This window comes from Equus przewalskii, chromosome 8, assembly GCF_037783145.1.
Source record: "Equus przewalskii isolate Varuska chromosome 8, EquPr2, whole genome shotgun sequence".
NCBI lineage: Eukaryota > Metazoa > Chordata > Mammalia > Perissodactyla > Equidae > Equus > Equus przewalskii.
In genome coordinates this window covers 68849193-68871932 of record NC_091838.1, presented here as the reverse complement: position 1 = coordinate 68871932, position 22740 = coordinate 68849193, and the positions used below count along the sequence as shown (strand labels likewise).

General features: G+C 38.2%; 1 protein-coding gene across 5 annotated transcripts in view; it reads right to left on the bottom strand.

Moving 5' to 3' along the window:
• NSMCE2 (NSE2 (MMS21) homolog, SMC5-SMC6 complex SUMO ligase) overlaps positions 1–22740 on the bottom strand; it is a 226571-nt gene that overhangs the window by 103881 nt on the left and 99950 nt on the right. For 3 of the 5 annotated variants that reach the window (XM_008527511.2, XM_070632040.1, XM_070632042.1), the window contains one exon: positions 4697–4780. The exons of the other annotated variants lie outside the window; for them this stretch is intronic. In XM_008527511.2, coding sequence (XP_008525733.1) covers positions 4697–4780 — 84 coding nt within the window. The remainder of the gene's footprint in view (positions 1–4696; positions 4781–22740) is intronic. 5 annotated transcript variants of the gene reach the window in all.

Below are 22740 nucleotides of genomic sequence, written 5' to 3'. Positions count from 1 at the left end.
GTTAAAAATATTATTATTCTTCTCAAATACATATCTATATATATATATATATATACACACACACACATACACACACACACACACACATATCTATCTTTTTTTTTTGGTGAGGAAGACTGTCCCTGAGCTAACATCTGTGCCAATCCTCCCCTACTTTGTATATGAGATGCCGCCACAGCATGGCTTGATGAGTGATGTGTAGGTCCACACCCGGGATCCAAACCCGTAAACCTCGGCTGCCGAAGCAGAGCATGTGAACTCAACCACTATGCAACCAAACTGACCCTCAAACATATTTTTAAAAAATTCCCTTTGCATTTGTGGTTATATAGATCTTATTATTCTTTTTTTAAGGAGTACCTCTGGATCACGTTATGGTTAGATTTAAAAAAATCAATTTGAATCCTTGTCTTTTAACAGAATAGAGTACTCACTGTGTGGTAATGAATGTTTAGTTTTAATTTTAAACTATATTGTTTTTATGCTTCCAAAATGTTTTCTCCTTTCCCCGCTCACTTAGCCATACTGATTAGGAAGCTCTTCATCCTATTTCTACTCTGGTACTGCTGAACTTTAAACTTACTTTCTCCTGTATGTCTTTATTGATGTCAGTAACAAAACAGCACTTTTTTGAGTCTCCTTGCACTCTTCCCTCTTCCTTCTGCCTGCCAAATTGTTGAAACACTTTAAAATTGCAGATCTCCATTATCATTAATCTCTTACATTATTCTTTCTTGAGGAATCATTTATCACTAGCATTATGACTTACTACTATATTAACAACTGTTATTCACAATTAATTCCATACTACTTTAAAAACTACTCCACTGTAATTTCTTTCCCTTCTCGGATTCTTTATTCTTACTAATTACTTGTTTGGCTCTAGCATGACTTTGCATAATTTATTTTTCAGAGCAAGTAATGAGTGGGATATTTTGTGAGTCTTTCAATGTCAAGATGATCTTTTTGTTGTCCTTTCAAGAAAAGATGCCTCAGCTGGTTGTAAACTGAATAACAATCCTTTCTTTTCCCTCTAATGTCTAATGTGCTGCCTGCTCCATTGCTTTTCGCATGTAGTGCTACCAGGTAACAGGATACAAACTTATTCTCCTCCTTTTGTGGATAACAACTTCTCCTTCACTCCACCCTACCCCACCCTCAAACATGTGGATGCTTATAGTTTATTTTTCAAATATAACAATTTTGTTAGAATACATTAAGAGCAAATTTTTCATCACTATTCTTTTTATTTAATAACAGGTTTATTGAGATGTAATTCACAGAGCATAAAATTTCTTCATTATTTTTTGCTGGCCACCCCTGAGCCCTTCTGTGTGATGATTCATGATTCCCTTTAGCCATGGTGGTGGTGAACGTGTGAACTTTAATATGTAAGCTCAGGTTATCATCTTAAACCAGGAGGCCTATCCAGTATCTCCTGAAGCCGACTGTTGCTGCTATACTGCTCATCTTCCTTTCCATTCCACTGGTTCCATCTTGGAAAGTGCTCTCCATTCTTTACACACTCCTGGCTTTCTCCTCAGGTTCCTCGTCTTCCTCCATGGCTTTGCCAGATCCAATCCTTAACCCTCCTTTCCTCTCATTCTACGTACTCTTCCTGGGTAATTTCATCCACTTTCTGGCTCCAATTGTCGTCTATATCAATGGTTACCAAGCTCCTCCCCGAATATTGTTTATATAGCAACATTCCCCCATCAGTAACATCTCTCATTTAGACACAGTGATTTTCAACTACAAGGACATCTAGAAATCTCAGGAGAGGCATGTATAGCTTGAAGAAGTACTTCTCCTGCCCAGGGACCTTTGGGCTGAGACACCTGCCTGTTCCATCTCTGGTAGACAGCACCATCATCCAAAGAGCTGTCTACTCCAGAAGCCTGGAAGGCATCACCACTAGGCTTGAGGACAGAGTTGGTGTCTCTTCAGTTCAGCACCACATCTAACAGAGTGTCTAACACATAGCAACACAACAAATATTTGTTGAAGGAATGAATTCAGTCAATCACTAAATTCTGGGGTTTCCAATTCATATCCTTTCAACTCCTCCTCTTCTTTTCATCTACACTGGTAGTATTTTAGTTAAAATAACTCGCCTCCATTCCTGCTTCCCCCAACCTATTCTCAAAGCTACAATCAGTTATCTCTTTCAGTTGCAGATCAGTTCTTATCATCCCTCAACTTAAGACCCTTTAAAATCAAATCCAAACTTCTTAACATGATGTACACGTCTATAACTCTCTTGATTTTGTACATAGCATTCTTTCTACTTGGGAGAACAACTCAGGCATCATTGGTGATGCCCAAAGCTGAATTAAAACACTCATTTTATGCGCTCCCCCAAAGAACCTGTACTTCTTCTACTATTGCATTTATTCTGTATTGTAATTGCCTGTTTATGTGTCTGTCTCCTCATGTTGTAAATTTCGATGGGCCGGCCAGTGTCCTTTTCACTGTATCTCAGTGCCCTGCACAGTTCCTGGCATGGAGTAGCCATTCCATGAGTATCTGGTGAATGAATATATTTTCAAACATCACGAGTGACCATGGAAGTGGATAACCTTGGAATCCTATCATGGGTCAGGGATTCTGAACCCAGTTGGGATCTCCAAGTAGGTACTAAGAGTGCATAAACACCATGAAATTGGCCCCAACATTTTACAAATACATACATTTTTCGAAGGCAATTTTCAGACTGTCTAAAGAGTCAATAATCCTAAAAATTTTTTAAATATTACTGTTGGAGTTTGTTTGGTTAGAAACGAATATTCTAAAGTGTATTACAAACTAACAAAACCAAAATGTAGATACATACACACAACACACAGACACACACAGGGATTGATGTCATGATAAAACTTTTCCTGAAAAGGGACTAGAATCAGAGAAGATAGAGGGCTGCAGGAGGACTAAAGAAAAACAGATGAGGCCAGAAAAAGAAGTCAGAAAGGCAGAACAGAGAGAGAAAAGGAAGTTCTGCCCACTCTGCCATTTTATAGAGAGTCCTTATGCGTTCAGTGCACAAAAGGTTGGCTTCATTACAAAAGACGTCAATGTCTGAAGAGAGCTATACAGTTTTGAACATTACAAACTTCAGCTTGCTCTAATGCTGCCCAACTTTAGGTTCGTTCTGTTCCACCAGTTGAGTTGTCTTTCCAGTTCTGTCCAGTGAATCCCTGTCTAGACTCTGGCCTTCAAGAGAAGGAAAGAGAAAAAGAAAAAAGAAGGCAGTGGTCTGGGCTTATAAGAAGGGAGGGACAGGTAGAGGATAATCATTACTTCTCAAATGACCATCTTTCTCTGTTCATTTCACTTCTTTGCCTTTATTTAGAGCACAGTTTACCTACTTCCCTAATTGTAGGAATCTTGACAATGTATCATGCACTTTGGTAAAATGAGAAAATGTATGTAAGTTCTGAAAAATATCGGTAGTTTTGAGAGTTCTAGGTGTTTTTTAAATACATGTTGACCATATTCATCCTCTGCCCGTTAGTTAAACACGTAATGAAAGAAAGGAATGTGATTTTTCTTTTTCCTCTTTGGGAATTTCTCGTATCGGTACGTAACATACTATAATGCCTGGTTTGCTTTAGAAAATGCTAACTTTTGTATCACAGGATGCTGTTACTAATCCACGAAGGTAGCATAAGTACTTCAGAAGTGGCAATAGGCTTGATTTTGAGTGCTTTGGTGCTCCGTAGCCTAACCTCGATTACCGTAGAGTCCACAGTGTAGCTACTGATCTTACATCAAAGACGTCTCTGTGGAACAAACCTTGCTCACATGGGGATGAAAAATGGACCCTCTCCTCATTAGCATCATCTTTCATCCAAAGAAAATGAAAACCAGAGGATGGTGAGTATGATCAAAAAGCCTGAAGAATTCAGTGACTGGTTAATCAGCATCTAAATCAGGAATGGTCCATAACTACCCATATAGCAATTCAGGCCTGTATCACTTAACATTAATACACAAGAACAGCTCTGCAGTGACGTATGGGGATAGGAGCCTCACAAATTTATTATATGCACTAATAATCCAACAGTGTCATATTTTGCTGCAGAACTCCACTTGTACAAATGAATAACTCTCTGACTGTTAAAATGACAGTTTTTAAGAACCAAGTTTGTAAAAAATAAGTCTTTTCAAGATTTTCTATTTACCTATCCTATCTGAAATTTTTGTGAAGTCTTAATCTACTAATTAAAGATAAGTTATTTTAAATCATAGCAACAACTGAGGATTGCTCTGGGCAAATTCCTGATAGATTTACGGTGCAATTTAGTGATCAGTTATTTTGTCTGGAAGTTGGGGTGAAAGGGGAGGAATAGGAGAGAAAAGGGAAAAATTGCTTTTTAATAAAGTCCCACCTAAAAGTGTACTTATTTGATGCCAACAGTCAATTAAAAAGCAAAATTCCAGGATTCACTTAAAAGTTGTAATGGGTTTTGCCTTGTTATTTACTCTGATATCCTTTTTGGCAAGAAATTGCTGTTAACGATTTATTGAAATCTGGTTTAAGTTCCATTATACTCACAGACAAGCAGAGTATGTCACTGAGAACTTGTGCTTTATTTTTCCCGTAGCAGTGTATGGGACTTGAAAGCCTTTTACATGCTACGGGGACTGTTTTGAGGAAAGAGAGAAAGACGAGAATGGAAGAAAAAAATTCTATAACCTCGTTCATTGCCTGCTCTACTTCCATCCTTATCCTTAATCTTGTCCAACTCATTGTGTCCTCCATCTTCTTTAGGTTTCACTGCTGCAAGAGAGACCCAGGTTAGGAAGTGACTTGAGTATGATGCCAGACTGATGTTGACAATGAGATGAGAGCCAGAAGTGAAGCCAGAAGAGGCTGTGAAGCCAGAACTGGAAATGAGTTGTCGGAGGTCCTCACGATGTGGCATCTACAATATATGTTCCATTCACCCATATGGTGTGAAATGTGCAAAACCAAACAAATAGTACTCACCCAGAAGAAAAGGGTCTACAGTCACTGAGGTAATATTATTTGGTACTCTCTAACTGAAATGTGCATGTTATTAAGATGTTCCTAACATATTACTTCTGGAAAAATTATTCTGGTGAAGTGTGGAATGGAAAGGAAACATGGAGCATGACCATACGGATGGGCATCACCTGGGAATCCAGCAGTCCGCTCCAACAGATGCCCACAAGGTAGCATTTACCTTGATGAGCCTTGCAGACTCTGATACCAATCTCATTGACTGGACCCAGAAAGCAGACTCACGCTAACAAAACTCACAAGACAGTAATGTATGAAAAAAAGAAAAAGGCGACTTTATTATTTATAATGAACAGCAGAAGGGTCAGGCATATTGAACGTCTGTATCACCCTGATAGTGAACTGTCTCCCTGGGAAGGCAAATTACCAGAGGGAAGCGTGGTGTGCGTGGAAGCAGAGCAAGTGGAGTTAATCACGCAGGATTCCAGTGCAAAATGGCATGAGGCTCTGCAGCTCTCGAAAACAGGGTTTTCCTTCTTCCAGGCAAGCTGGATGCTTTCCTCAACCTGGCAGGTGCTATTGGTCAGGCAGTGCTTTGTTAGGTGTCATAACAATTACAGTAATAGCTTTTCTTTTTCTCTGTTTTAGAGACAGAGAAAATGCTCTTCTGATGGAGGTTATATGTGTGTTTTTAAGATGTCAATATCCTCAATTAGGTTATAGTCAAATCTCACTGCCCAAGGAATCTTTATGTCTCTTAAAATCTTGTTGCCTCTCTTGGCTTTAATCTATTAGCTGTTCATTTCTTAGTTTAATTTTCAAAGAGTATTTTCATTTCCCTGTTGTCAGGATCAAGAGGGACACCACATGGCGGACTCCACATTTGCCTACAGATTCCACAAAGTGTAGGTTAAATTCAAATCAACTTGTAGTCATTATGCCAACTTTATGCCCACTGCTGTGCCAGGTCCAAAATAATATTCAAAAGTATAACAAGAGCCTCTAAGGAAATGTTATATCTACTGGATGCCTATAGCCCTCTGTTCTTAAGGTACATTTACTCATTAAGGTACATACATTAAGGTACGTACACTAGTATTTACAGACTGTGTACTATGTATCAAGATTTACTAGGTACAAGAGATCTAAAGAAAAACATTACACAGTCTTGTTCCTTTTAAGAGCTTACAGTCCAGCAAAGGACCAAGACACTTTTTTTAAAAAAGGTATTGTGCCAAGTGGTATGGAGCATGATGGAGTTGGTGCTTTTATATCCATGGGCTGAGACAGAAGCCATATCTTTTTTAAAACCTGTTTTTTAAAAAATACTAAACAACAATGATGACGATTATTTAAAAAATTTAACTACAGTATGAAGCACAAAGTATAATTTCCTCCCTTGCTCCTTTCCCATCCCTGTTCTCTCTCCTACGGTTGCCCTCAGGAGTTTAGTGAATCCACTTCCAGACCTTTTTCTATGTATATGAAACAAACACACATAAACTTTTGCATCACCAACACATACATATTTATAAATGTATGTAAACATAAATTTCTGTATTTATCACATCAAATTTATTTGACACCCCATTTATGTAACACACACACATGCACACATCCATTTATGTACCACACACATGCACACGTGCATTTATGTAATGCACACGTGCATTTATGTAACACACATGCACACGCGCATTTATGTAACACACATATGCACAATCCATTTATGTAACACACACATGCACACATCCATTTATGTAACACACATGCACACATCCATTTATGTAACACACACATGCACACATCCATTTATGTAATACACATGCACACATGCATTTATGTAACACACACACGTGGGATCACACTATACAAACTGCCTTATAACTCGTTCTTTTACATTTAGTTCTTTGTTGTAAATTTTACCATGTAAATAGAAAAGTGTACAAAATAAATAAGCTCAGCTTAGAAAATAAATCACTCTGTATAGCTACCACTAGGTTAATAAATAGAAAATTGAGTACCCCAGAAACTCCTTGAACCCACCCCCCCAAATCATTATTCAGAATTTTATGTTAATCCTTTCCTGACCTTCTGCAGAGTTTTACCATCGATGAGGCAGGGAAAGTTCAAATTTGCCTGGTTTAGCAAATGCTCTGGGGGCAAAAGTAGCTTCAGTTCTCTAAACCTCTCTGAGGTCTCACTTCTCCTAGATTTTGGCCTTTAATTCCTTATCTTTTTTGCCCTTTGCTGCTCTGAGGATGTTTTCTTACACACACTCAACTGTTCGAATTATTTTCAGCAAGAGGATTGTTCAAATAACCTATTTGGCCACGTTTCCAAGAAGAGAATCTGTGTCACTTCTCCATTTCTTCCCTGCGTTACAGTGACATGTAGAAAGTGGATGCTCGCCTACTAGATCCTAACTTCTTAGGGTTTATGAGCAGCAAACATCTTCAATTTCCCACAGCACAAATGGTGAAATACGCAATAAATGCGAAAGAATAAAGGAATGTAATAGAGAATGAATATGTAATTATTCTTGCCCTTGAGGAGTTCCCATTCTATTTTTTTGAAGGAAGATAAGTTCTATATGCATAAAACAATTTGACTTGAAACAATGTGAGGGAAAAGAGATATGTTTAAATGCAATCACTTATATTCAATGGCATAGAAAGATTTCCAAGATACACTGTCAAGTAAAAAGAGAAAGTAACAGAACGGTGTACGTATAGGTACTATGTCTATATCTACACCTCCTATGTGTGTAAGCAGAGGTGTGTGTATACATGCCATGCGTATCCCTGCTTATGCAGAGGATGACCGTAAAGACACGTAACAGTGGTTACTTCTACAGACTGAGACTGTGAGGCTAGAGGAGCTATCTTCTCACTTTCAAATATCCCATATAATATTTTTACGTGAAGCATTTTAAAATTAGGAAAAAATATTTTAATTGCATGCAAGGGCAAACATATATGATCAAAAAAAATCAAGAAGAAAAAATAGATGGGAAGACAGAAATTACTGGGAAAGGCTTCTTCAAAAAGGTAGGACCTTTTCTACCTTTGGACCATGTAGGATTGGTAGTGTTGAAAGAGGACAGAGTTGGGTGAGGAGGACAAGAGTTGTGTTTTGAGCAAACATTAGGAAAGAAAGGAGAATGGTACCTAAGGAGAAAGTTCACCTGGCTAAAGCTAACTGCAGCTGACACTGAGAGAGATGATTAAATGGACATATTAGAGCCACAGCATATAACGTGGGATGTCATCAACATTAAGGGCTTATCATTGGTCTGATGGAAAATAGAAGTCATTATAGGTCACTTTACAAGGTAATAATATGAGATGATATTAACCTCATTGAGTAGTTTGTGCAGAATGAGATCTAATGTGAAGAATCTTTGCTAATTTGTAAAGAGCTAGATCAGTAATTATAGGTTTTATTAACTAAGTTATATTAAAAGTTGCATTTTAGGGAGATTATGACGGTAATCTTGTACAGAATGCATTACAGGGGAAGAAAGACTCAAAGTAAGGAGATTTCTTAGCAATATAATAGAAAGAGCTTGCCCAGTGTTCACAATCTGAAAAATGCGCATACCTGTCCAAGATTGTTGTACGGATTAAATGTATATAAAAGGGCATGGTCAAAACATATTAGTGCACTTCTCCTTAACTGATATTACAGTCCAGATGTGTGCTGATAAAGATCAGGACTGATACTCTGGTCATGGGAAGAGAAAAGACAAAGCCAAGAGACTTTTCTAAATAATCAATAAGATCTATTTTTGGGGTGTAGGAAATGAAAGGGGAAAAGATGAAGATTTCTAGGTTTCCAGCAGGGTAGACTGGTGGAATCTTGATGTCCTTGACATCTAGAAATCGACCTAGATCTGTGATCCACAACATTTTTGGAATCATGACACTCTTATCATATGAGTTTCACCTCCTCCATCTCTCTGCTACAACTCTCCCAACTTGGGAATGGGGCAACCTCCTTGTATTAGTACACGTAAGGCTTGAAATATTTTTAAATAAATGGGCATTTATATTCATTTTATTCTGGAAAAATATTTCAAGAATGCATAAATTAAAGTGGATTCTGATTTCTGAGTTACATGTTACAACCCTGGGCTATAGTCTTAAAGCAGAGTTTATTATAGCTGTACAGTATTCCAAAAGTCTACGCTGCCTAGCAAGAGGTCAAAAGCTTGAGGGCTATTACATGATAAAAAACAAAAATTCAAAAATCATCTGTCATGCTTCACTCTTTACTCGTCTATAAGGTCACATCCCCGTAGAAGATGACGGAGTTGGCAATTGTGTAACTAAGCCTCCAGAACTAGTTACAACTCTGGAAGGTGACCACTGTTTTGCAATGTAGTTGGTCACCATCATATGAAAATCTTGAGAAATAAAATATGTTATGTCAGAGAATAAGTCATTCACACAACAATACAACAGAACTTTAGTCTAAACTACTAACTTATATTTCTTGGCACTAATGATTGCATTTTTAAAGAATTTTAAGAATATTTCTACGTATTTGGAAAGGTAAAAAAAGGAAGAGAAGGAGGAGAGGGGGGAAATAAAGGAGGAGAAGGAAAAGGAGCAAAAACAATCTTTGCTTTATAGTAATATGGGAAGAGGGAGGTGGGAGAGGATGTTGATGCAACAGAATCAGCTGTGAGTTGCTGACTGTTTGTTGATGGTGGGGATGAGTACACAGAAATTCATCTTCCACTGTGCCTACTTTGTATGTTGAAACATTCCATAATGAGAAGTTTTAAAAATAATCCTCATCACGTGCATAGCGCTTACACAAAGCACTTCACATCCGTTATATCAACTGATCTTCACAGTAACACTGTGAGATACTGTGTTATTGCACATAACACAGTATGAGAGAGAATTTATATCTATAAATTATAGTAGAATTCTGTATATTCTAATTTATGAAATAAATTCTAATTTATGAAAAATATGAGGCTCAGAGAAGTTGTGACTTTCATATCTTTCATTCATTCATTCATTCCACAAACGTTTACTGAACACCTACTATGTGTCAGGCAGATCTGTCCTAGGTATTAGGAATTAAGAGACAAAGAAAATGTGATTCCTTCTTTCGAGAGGTGCACAGTCTAGTTAGAAAGGACATATTTATAAACTGATAATCATATGTTGATGTGATTTGTGCTACAATGAAGTGTTTTTTAAAAATCTTCTTACTATGACCTGTGGTAACAAATACCTTTTACATTCCAACCCAGTACGGTATATACAAATACATGTTTAAGTGGATCAAAAGTTGCACGAAACAACATTCTTCCCATGCGTGATGCATGTGGTATTTTATAGTCTACCCTATTCAGCATCTTTTCTTTTTAAATAAAATGCTGGTCACAACCTTTCACAATGATTTCATTATTCACTGCCGGGTTGCCACCTGCAGCGTGCGAAAGTGCTATGATGAGTATGATCAGAGTTCTGTGGAATGCAAAAGGAAACAAAAATTCCGTTCCAGGAGTTAGAAAGGCTTTAAAGAGGTTGGTCTCTGAGCACTTATCAATATGAAAGTGGCAGAACTAGAACAAAGGGCTTAAGATGCTTTAATCACTTTGCTCTTGCAATTACTGTGCTGCTTTATGCTGGCCAAATGCAAAGGAGTGATAGACTGTGAACTCACTGATAAGCTATGGAAACAAGCTGTCGTCTTGAAGGGATGTCAGCATTCATTCACATTTACTAAATCCTCACTATGTGGCACAGCACTTCCTTTATACTGGATCAGCCTGCTACTACCTGTAAAACAACTATAAACACTCTGAGACTATAAGGTTTATTCTGGGACTAACAGTCCTAAATATGTGTTCTCTCAAAATGTCTCTAGAATAAAAACTTAAAAAGCAAGAGAACAGAATAATACGTGAGAGATTTAATATCAGATACTGTAATTCTTATCAACTACCAATCAATATTGTGATTTTGTTCAATGCCTTAATCCTCTCTCTCAGTCTAACAATTCGCTGTCTGTTCAGGTCAGTTGTCCTGCTATGTAGAGAGCTCAGTGAAGGGAAGAGCTAGCAAAAGCTGACCACTCCAGGAGTACTGATAGCTCATGCTGCTGCCCCCTGCTGCCTGAGAAAGACAGGGGCAAGACCAGGGAGACCCATCAACTTGATTTTGCTTTGCCATTTCCTCCAACAGGAATGTTCCCATTTTTAGGTACTAGTTTGGAGAATCTGTTTTGCCCAATTGCACCAAAGACTCTTTTTGTGAACTTGATCTAGTAAGTTCTTTATACCTTTTATCCATTAAGCAATAAAAAAGAAAAGGAGCTTTCCCACATCAGCATGTGACCAGTTTTACAATTGTACTCCTATTCATTGGACACTGAACAGAAAATAGACAAAAGGAAGAAAGTTAATTGGACTTCATGAGATTTGGAGAAACCACAGCTGTTTCTCATCTCTACTTCCCCAAAGGGAAACATGATATGAGTATCAATGATAAAAGATTTTGTTTACTGAAGGTTGAAAAACTAGTATTCTTAATTAAAATAAAATCAAACCAGACTGAACCAACCCAAAAACACCAACCAGCTTTTGTTTCTTTAATCATATAATTGTAGGGTCTTAGTAAATTGAAAATATTCTAGGCTAGGCTTTATACCTATTAACTTAGTGATGAAGGACTGGCCAGAAGGAAATTGAGAATTAAACTTTTGAGAAAGTTACTGAAAAGCATAAGCCATTTATAAAGACACTCTGATCTTTGGATGAATCCCTTTGTTTGGAAGACACGTTTAGGCTTGATAGCTTCAAATATTCTAAAGAAGTCTGAAAAGGTCAATGAACTATAATCCACAAGTCTTCAAGAAGATCTCCATGTTTTAGACTACACAAAAGATCTACTTTAAGAGTACTCACTCTGTAATTAGACCACCAAGGATAACATTTTCAAGAATCTATGAATATTTAGTTGAGAATCAAATAATAAAACACTAAAACATCAACTCCAGATATGTAGCTAAAAATCATATAAAATAGACTCCTGACTTTTTATCCATAATTATTCTTACACAGAAAGTAGAACTGGGAGGAAAAATATACTGGACTCTATTTTGAGGATAAAGCTGAATTTCACCTAGAATATAATAAGCTTGTCATTATTTCACTTCCTCAAATCTTTAATACTCACTTCCAGCTTTGTATGAAGCATCTTCAAATGATTGCACTCCTTTAGGAATCTCGAACTCAGTACGTCTAAAATCAAACTCTAATTTGCTTCTACCCTTTCCTTCTACCAACCTCCCCAAATATCCCTTCTTAATTAATTCCAGTGATCTCTAAAATGAGGATGCATAAGAAAATCCATTGGAAGGGGGGTTAAAATATTAAAACTTTTCTAATGGACACATGCTCAAAAGTATTTAACTATTAAGGCTGAGTGATTAAAAAGAAAGCCGAGACTACTAACCTAATCTAGGCCTCCTCACTGCCTTTAGACCAGCAGCCTACTGAGTGCTTAAATTCTCTCTCAAAGTCTCTCACACATCTCTTTTCATGTCCATTTCTACTGCCACGGCAATAGTTCAGATTCTCCACATTTTGCTCAGATTTCTGCAGTAGTCTTACAATATCTTTTTCTACCTCATCTTTCACCCTGCCACTAGAAGTGTCTTCACTAGTCAGATAATACCCCCCATCAAAAAAACACCAATGCCTATAAACACCTTAACATAGTTTCCAGGACTTTCTGTACTTTTATCTCTCTAGAGAAGTTGTGGGGAAAAAAGCATGAACTTCAGGCCTAGGTCTGAATTTTGGTCCTGCTTCTTAAAGCTTTGCGACCTTGTGGGAAATCACTTAGGCCTTCTGAGCTTTCGTTTCCATCTTTGAGGGTGAGATTAATAGTTCACAAAACTGTTATGTAAATCAAACGGGACAGGCACAAACTAATTGATCGCCAATTGTTTGACCCTTCTTGTTCTAGGTTCACCTGCTACTACTGTCCTCCCATGACACCTGCCCCACAATCCTGAACATTACACATCAACCCCTCTGGAACATTCCCTTTCCTCAAATATGACGTGCACTCTTGGCCCCCTGTGGTTCTGATTATACCATAATCTCGGCGTGACATGCTCTTTACTGCCTTCTCCAAGTGAAATTCCACCCATACCTCCAGGCCCAGCTCAAATGTCAACTCTTCCAGGCAGTCCTCCCTTTATTCCACTGATCAGAGTTAACCACCTTTCCTTTGTGTTCTCCTGCAGACTGCTTGAGCCTTTACTTAGTATTTATTTCTTGGTGTCACAATATTACTATCGTATTTATATTAAATATAAAATTATGTTTACATATATGTTACCTGCATGAATTCTAAGCTTCTTGAAGGCAGAAAGCACGCTTTTCTTCTTTTTAGTCTCAGCAATTACCACCTTGTACTGGAAGGGATTTAATAAATGTCTGCTGATTGAATAAATAAATGTATGAAAACATTTTCAAAAGGAGTAAATTTTTACCAGAAGAAAACAGCAATCACTTGTTCTAACTTTTGAAGTAATTTTTAGAAAACAACTGCTCCCTAGAAAATGCTATTGTTTAATCTTTATAATATATAAATTAAAAATAACAAAGAAATGACTTAAAAATGGTGCATTTTTGATACTTCAGACTCAGTGCAGAGAGTAAGATATTTTTTTAAACTACCAAATTGACTTTAAAAATTGATAATACCAGTTGTTATCCACTGATACACTACAAGTGAGTGAATATTAATAAAGGGTAATGACTCAAAAAGGAAATCACATAAAATGGAATATTAGGCATTTTGAAATCATGTTTTCAAATACTTATCACACTATACTGAGTGAATAATCAAGATACACAGCTGATCACAATTTTGTCAGTACATATTTTATAGGAAAAAAGACTAAGGAAATACAGAAGATGTTAATACGTGGTTATCTGAGTGGTGGGATTACAGGTGATTTTTATTTATTTGTCCTTTATGTCATCTGAATTTTCTACAATATACCCAATTATATAGTTAGCAAAGTAATTAAAAAAAGATTGATTATAAAGAAATCCTAATTAAAGCCTAAATGGATTTGCAAATACTAAAGAGTTTTATTAGCCCAGTAACAAACTTTCTAATTTTTAGTATTAATCACAATATATTCATGTATACATCATTAAAAACTGAGAGTTGATGCCATAGTTTAGAAAAAGACATTAATAAAAGTTTTTCTTAATTCTAAACAGAAAGCAGAGTAAGCAAGCATTTGACCAGTTACTCAGTAGACAGCTAAGGTCCAGCTCTGGAGGGGAAAGACTGGGCTGGCATTCCAGTCGAGCCACTTGTCAGCTGGGTGACTTGCATTCTCTGAGCCGGTTACCCCATCCACAACTCAGAGGAAATGGCCCACTGTCTCACAGTTAGCTGCAGAACCGATGTGGACGCCATTCATGAACCTTCTACCATGGGGTCTAGGACACGGCAGGGCCTCTCTCGTCTCACATCTCATGGATCTGCATGCTGATCACCCAATTGGAAGATGGGTGAGGATGAGTGCAAGGGGTCATTCTGACATGAAGGGAACTTGAAAAGTCAGGCTAAGCTTGTTGGGTAGTAAAGGTTGATCCTAAAACAGACCTCAAGTGACCGCAGGTATTTCAGACTATGCCAGCCATGGTTGTGAATGTGGCACTCACTGGTAGACCCCTCTGCAAAATGGGATGGAGACACTAAAGGAAGTTGATGGGGAGTGGGAGGTTGGAAAGGACACAGAAAGATGAGAGGGGGGAGGAGAGAACAACTTTTGGAGGGCAGAGGCATCAAAGGAGCAGAGGAAAGAGGAAGCTAAGGGAGAAAGCAGAAATAACCAGATGGTCAAACAGGGAGGAGTACAGGGCAGAGGGAAAGTCATCTCCTCCTCCCCAAATTGTCTCCCCCATTCCTGCTTATTCCCCTGCCTCTCTCTCTTTTCTACCCCCGACTCCAACTCTTCATTTCCAAAACCACATTTTCATTCTCAAGAATCATTCTCACTCGGACAAGCAGTATTCCTTCCTCTAGAAGTCGGGAAAGGAAAACACTCATGTAGAAAGAATGGCCTACAATGCTCAAATGGGCTTCCCAGGCCCCTAAGGCCCCGAGCATCAAGGATGAGATCTAGAACTGATGCCGGCTACAGATGTGAGGGGGCACAGCACAGAGAGAGCAGCTGTTCACCTCTCTACTTTTTCTGTTCCTGGCCATCCCATGTCCTCAACTGCACTATCTTCAATTACAAAGGATGCACTGTCTTCAATTACAAACAAGCCACGCGAATGTCCCATGATTAGAATTTACCATCTGATAACTGTATGGTCACCGTCCTTTTCTGGTGAATTTATAAAATATTTTAAAATGTCAGGATTGGACATGTTTTTTAAAAAGTCTACACAAAGACTAGGCCACAAAGAAGTCAAAATACCCTCAGGGTAGGAATGCATTTATTTCCATAGTGCATCATCTTGATGCCCAATATGTCAGTTTAATGTGCCAAGAAAAAGCTAAAGATAAAACGCTTGATTCTAGTTTTCTTGAAGGAAATTGTATGCAGTCTTTTCTATAAATAAATACAAGGTTGTATTGAATCAAAAGTGTAAATTCTTGTTAAGTGTTACACATGTGGGTGCTAAGTGAAGGGAACTCTGGAGACTCAATGATACACTTTGATTAAACTGTAACAAGTCTATTAAAAATTCATGTTTTGGAAATCATTACTTGAAAAATAATAAAACACTAATATTGTACCTGGAAATGCATTCATTCTCTAGTTAAAGTGTGCTATTTTATACCTCCCCAAACAGTATGATAATTTGTCTACAATTGCCAAAAGCTGTGCTGCCTGAAATGAAAACTAAAATGACTTTGCAGATAACTTTGTTCAGCGAATAAGTATAATTTGCTCCCATGTTAAGAGAAAACATCTTTTCTTTTTAAGGTATTTTTTTTGTGAGGAAGATTGGCCCTGAGCTAACATCTGTCCCCAATCTTCCTCTTTTTTTTTTCTTTCCCCGAAGCCCCAGTACATAGTTGTATATCCTAGTTGCAAGTCATTCCAATTCTTCTATGTAGCACGCCGCCACGGCACGGCTTGATGAGTGGTGAGTAGGTTTGCGTCTAGAATACGAAGCGATGAAATCCTGGGCTGTGAACTTCACCACTCGGCCATGGGGCTGGCCCTGAGAAAACACTTTCTTGTAAAATACACCAAGAAAGAGACAGGGAGTACTCTACTAAATAGAAACAAATGTATCCGAAGCACAACACGAAACAAATGAACTCTTGGGGTCCTCCCTGGAGATGCATATTTGCTTGCTGTACCTTCAGCCCCTGCTTGAAGAGGGCGGAGGGTGCAGTGGGGCTGGCAACCTAGAGGATGTGGGAACAGGGCGAGCTGATAGTTTTCTCTGCTTCCACTGCTCTGCTGCTCTCAGGAGCTTGGACAAAGCCAAGAAACAAGAGCTGCAGGCTCTCAGTACTGTTTAGCAGTGTTGGCTATAAAAAAGAATTGTTGGGTTTGAGTGAATGGAGTCAAAAGGACAGAAAGAGGTTGTTAGAGAGCTTAAAAGAGCCACAAAATGAAAGCAGCAGTGCCTCCCACCGAAGGCAGGCTTTCCTGTTGACTCAGTTGCTTCCAGGCACTGCCCAGTGTGCGCGGTGAACGGCAGAAACCAACGCTGGTTTAAGAGCTGATTTTCATCTCTGAGGTAATGTGTAAGAACATTAAGTTCTCAGCCTCAGCCCATGGTAGGGATTAGCACATGTAGCCTAAGAAAGATATGCTGGACACGTGGTACATCACTCTCAGAATCAGCCCACTTCTGAGGCCACTTTGTTTTAGCAACACAGAATTTAGCAAAAGTACTCCAAAATAAGCACTCATTTTTTTAAAAATCTAATGTCCCACAAAAAAGATCACATTATCACTGGTGTATTGACTTCCCACTTCCTCTTACTTCTAAGAGTGCTTTCTTTTTCCTCAACAAAGTCAGTCCACAGGAGGCAGTTTACATAATAGTGAAGGGCATGGACTCTTTAGCCAGATTTCCTGGGTCTGAATCATGGATATCAAGTTGGGCGAATTGCTCAATAACTATGCACCTCAATATCCTCCTCTGCAAAATGGAGATGATTCCAGCACCTACCTCACAGCACCATGAATAGAGGTGGTACACAGTAAGTGTTCAAAAGAAAGCCAATAATTGTTATTGGTCAAAAAGAAAATATTACTACTGCAATGTCATGCATCCTTGTAACTAGACTTTTTAAAAGAGTATGATGACTGTATTTAACTTTGCACATCTGCCTCTCCAAGTTAAGAATGAACTTCTTGAAGGATTATTAATTACTATTTTTTTTTTTTGGTGAGAAAGATTGGCCCTGAGCTAACATCTATTGCCAATCTTCCCCTTTTTGTTTGAAGAAGATTGTCCCTGAACTAACATCTGTGCCAATCTTCCTCTATTTTCTCTGTGGGATGCAGCCACAGCATGGCTTGATGAGTGGTGTGTAGGTTGGCGCCCGGGATCTGAACCCAAGAACCCTGGGCTGCAGAAGCGGAGCATGTGAACTTAACCACTATGCTACAGGGCCGGCCTCATGGCTTATTAATTTTTTGTCTGAAATATCTCAGTTTCTCGCATATAACAAGAGCTCAATAAATGTTCGGGTATAGAAGTGAATGAAAGGAAAAGAACAAAGCTTTGCAGACCAAATAAGATGAGCGGTTGTAATATTTGTCATATAAATAAATTCAGACTTAGTGAGCTTTTATTGAATGCTTACTTTACGCTAGGCCCTGCGTGAAGGCTTTAGTTCTCCTAACACATTTCTAAGGACAAGACACATCTACATAACTACAGTAATAACAGAGTGGCTACTGAGCCATGCTGAGACTCAGTTTACAATCTGAAAAGGGTTGGCTAACTAAATCTTGTTGAGTTAATTTTCAAGCCATACAAATAGCCCATTTATATGCCTCCAAAATGCAGCAGCAGAGGGTCTGTGTGACCAGGACACAGGCGAGTGCTTCAGCAGGGACTGGCGTTCTCTCCTCTAGACACAGGGCAGGGCAAGGGTACCCCTTTGGGATACAAAAAGCATCTTGGGGATATTTTTAGCACCCACAGGGCCCAAGTCAGAGACTCCTGCTTTAAAGGAGCTCTTCAACCACAGAATAAGGAACTGCACAGTACATTCAAGACTTGGCAGCAACTCAGTTTCCAAAGGTTAGTTTTTCATGAAATCATCATCTCAGGGAAAATTCATATCGATCTCAGTTCTTTTACTTTTTCCTTCATTGGGAAGAAAATTCTAAGCCAGCACAAATGAATAAGTAGATTTCATTCTTCTGAAAGGGCTTTTGGGTGTGGCTGAGATAGCTAACTTTGAAAACTTAGCAACACAGGATACATTATGAGTAAGTTCTTTACTTTTTTTTTTTTAAATAATGATGCTAACTCACCAGATCCTTCTGAAAGAGTCCTTTTATTAATTTCAATGAAGTCAAGCAGAGAACAAGTTGTAATATGAAACACAATTTATGCAACTATGTTGAAATTCCCTGCCAGGGTTACATCTTCTAATGTAAGAACTTTATGGTAACACAATTTCAAAAGAGTATCAAGCATTAGGTTAGACTCATTTTAGTTTTAGGCTGTCACAGGAAAACTCTTTCTATACAAATCATTGAAATCCTCAGGCAAAATGATAGTGCCTTTAAATAGAAAAAGAATTCATGTTTCCTATAGTTTATAATAAAAGAGCTGAAACTAAGCCTCAATTGAAATTATATTGTTAGTCAACTCCGAAAACTAAACACGAAAACATTTTAAAGTAAAGGTTGCGACATCAAGGGGAAACCATCCTCCTAAGTATAGTTTTAGATTCTCAGCCATTCCTGACCCCAGCCCAGATGAGATCAACTGGACCTTCAGAGGTTTTCCTACAGTCAGCCAACAAGCTACTCACTCCCTCCTCAGCCACACGGTTACTCAGGGGAAGGTATGTAATACATTTAAAGGGCCAATAGAAATCCCAGGGATGGGTTTAGTCTGCCTTTCAAAACCAACGAGCTTCCCAGTATATAACCTTTAATAACAAGAGACAAGTTTATAAGTCATACACCCAACTTAACTACAAGGCAGGCTGTGTTGAATGTTTCATCGTATTAACAAGAAGAAGAAGAAGAAAGAAAAAGAAAAAGTCTTCTGAAGGGCACGATCCATCTCGTCAGGTAATTTCAGAAGACTACTTGACAGTACTACCAGGCTCATTTTTACAATGATTTTCAGGCAGAATGATGTTTTCGATCAGAAAAGCCCAAGCTTCTAAAACAAAACCTCCATGACATTTTATTAATTCTTTATAAAATTAAGTCTTTTAACCACAGGAGAATTCTGAGAATCTAGCTTTTCCAGAAAGCCCAAGAAAAATACTTCAGTTTCACCATTTTCAAATTCATTTGACTTTGAAACAAAATAAACATATTACTCTATTTAATATCGTTGCACAAGCGAATTCACAAGAATGAAATGTGTTCAGAGTTCCTAGAAAAAATGTAGCAATACAGGCTGCCAACTTGTTCAATGTCAAGCTCCAGGCAGTATAGCAGCACTAGCAGTAAATGACTCAGAGTGAGTCACGCTTAAGCTATTTTTGCTTTTAAAGTACTGCCAGGCACTGTGTTAATATTCAACCCAGAGTAAATTTAGCCCAACAAGAAAACAAGTGTTTCCATGGTTGCTTCTTCACAGTGTTTATGGTATATATGCAGCCATTAGGCACAGGAATCCAGCCAGATAAATTAAGCAGAAATGCTCATCTTTCATTTATATCTAAGCTTTGGAACTGTGGAAATACTAAATGCAACTTAGGCTATTCTTACATCTCCTTCTGTCCATCTGCTCTCCAGACCCCAAATAGTAAACGTGTACAGAGTATATTATTAATGATTCATTTAAAAGTTTGTACCATTAAGGTACCTTCAGTAGACTGCCGTTCAGGGATTTTATCTGGCTCTGTATTAAGGTCACAACCACTCACATTTCTCTGATAGCGCAGCCACAAGGGACTAAAATGCTTAAACAGTATCTAGCAAAAGCAGCAGAAAATGTGGACTACAGTTACCAGACGGACTCCTGGTACAGTGAACGGTCAGAATCTGGTAACGTAGTAACGTGAACACTTGGAAGGCGTTCAAAAAATATTGGTTGTGGGAGATGAGTGGCTAGCACCTGACTGACCTAAAAAAAAAATCTCAATTTTTTACAATATGCTATTTCTATTCCAAATGTACACTGAGTTCTTATACTTGAGTAACACAGTGAATCAGAAATAGATGCTATGACTTTCCCTAATTAAACCCACCTGTCTGCTTATAGCTGTTAGAATCCTCAGCATTATCTGTAGAATCCATGCTACAGTTACATACAGGAGTTGGGTATTTTGCTAAGTAAAAAATACTAAAGCTAGATATTCCAGCACAGGTTTTCAAAGTAGGATGCATGTACCTCAGAGTGTATACAAAATCAGAGAAGGCAATGTATGCAAAACTTCTATTACAACTTTTATCTAAAAAATAAGAAAAAAATAGTTTCATTAATAATATATATACTGACATTATACAGAACATACACAAATATGAATAAACAAAATATCGGGAGACATATGCTCCTTTGGATGGGGGAGCACAATCAAAAAGGTGTGGAGACCACTGCTTCAATGAACACAGCCTCCTGAAGGATGGGAGCCTTATCTCCTCTTCATGTTCTACCCTAGTACAACGTTTTTTACATTAAATGGTCACTGGCACAAAGGAAGTGTAGTGGAAAGGCTAGGTCAGCAAGCAACTGGAGAAGATAGAGAAATGGTAATCTGAGCAGGGAAGTCTGGAAAACAGCCACACACAGTACCTTGGCACAGCTGTAATGACAGGGCTGGGTACACTGACAGTCACAGAGACCAGCAGAATTGAAGAGCCAGGCCCTGAATGAAAAACACTGACCAGTTCTTTTATCAAGATCCCTAGACCACTAGGACTCCCTGAAAATTACAATGGAAATGCAAAAGCTATTTTCAATGAACTGAAAAAGCCTAGCACAAGTGTAATCATGTAACAGACATCTTTCAAAACACATGGCTCCTGGGAAACAACTATGAAAGGGGTTCCTGATGGTGAAAAAGGTGGAAACTCCTAAAATCATCTCTAACTTGCTTCAAGGGAGTCTTCAATTCCCATGGAAGGCACCCAGCACAGGTCTGGGCATACAGCAGGTACTTAATAAATCTTTGTGGAACAAACAGATGGAATACATAACTATATAGCCAGAAAACACCCTATTTGAAACCCACGCGTTCTATAGCTCTTAGTTGTTATCTGTATATTTATTGCATAGGTAACTTTCAGAATCTGAAAGCCTAAGGACTATAAATAATTTAGCAGAATTTCTTGCTTTCTGACTCCCTTGATTACTGATTTCACTAACTCAACTAATAGTTCAGGGATCCCACTCATCTTTACCTGAAAAGTTGCAGATTAGAGGAATATAAACAGTACTTAAATCTCTACACAAGGAACATATTAACGTTTAAGCAGAGGCAAAGGCGGGAAGAAATGCATAGCTGAAGCATGAGATTTTTCAGGCAATGAAACTATTCTTTATATTGTAAGGGTGAATACATGATCTTGCGCATTTGTCAAAAACCTGTAGACCATTTGATGCAGAAATCTTGCCTCTGGGTATAAAGAACTGAAAGCAGGGACTCAAACAGATACTTGTATACCAATGTTCATTAGCAGCATTATAGCCATGAGGTGGAAACAACGCAAGTATCTACTGACACATGAAGAGATAAACAAAATGTGATCTATATATACAACAGAATATTATTCAGCCCTAAAAAGGAATGAAACTCTGATACATGCTACAACATGGATAAACCTTAAAGACATTGTGCTAAGTGAAATAGGCCAGATACAAAAGGACAAATATTGTATAATTCCACTTATACGAGGTACCTAAATTAGTCAAATACATAGAGACAGAAAATAGAAGAGTGGTTATAAGCGGCAGGGATGAGGATGGGTAATTATTGTTTGGGTACAGAGTTTCAGTATGGGATAATGAAAAAGTGCTAGAGATGGATAGAGGCGGATAGGCTGCACAACGATGTGAATGTACTAACGCCACTGAACTACATGCTGAAAAATGGCTGAAACAGTAAATTTCATGTTACACATATTTTACCACAAAAAACCACAGAACAGTATAATACAAAGAGTGAATTCTAATGTAAACGATAAACTTTAGTTATCAGTACTGTATTAAAATTGGGTTCATCAACTGTAACAAATATACCACACTAATACGCAAGACGTTGAAAATAGGGAAATTGGGGGGTGGGGAGCAAAGTGGAAATCTCTGTATTATGCTCAATTTTTTTGTAAACCTAAAACTGCTCTAAAAATAAAGTTAATTAATTAAAAAGGAAAATCTAAGCAAAGGAGGTTTGAATCCCCTTGTCTGGACGCTGAGCCCCCAGCACTCAGCCTCCTTGCCTGGTTCCAGCCTGCTTTCCTGTCAATTCTGATCTCATTTCTCGAAAGTTCATACGTGCCCTAGTCCTAGAGGCCTGACTTAGGGATTCTCTTGCTCCCATGGGCCCTGGATGCTATTACGATTACCCAGCCTGTCT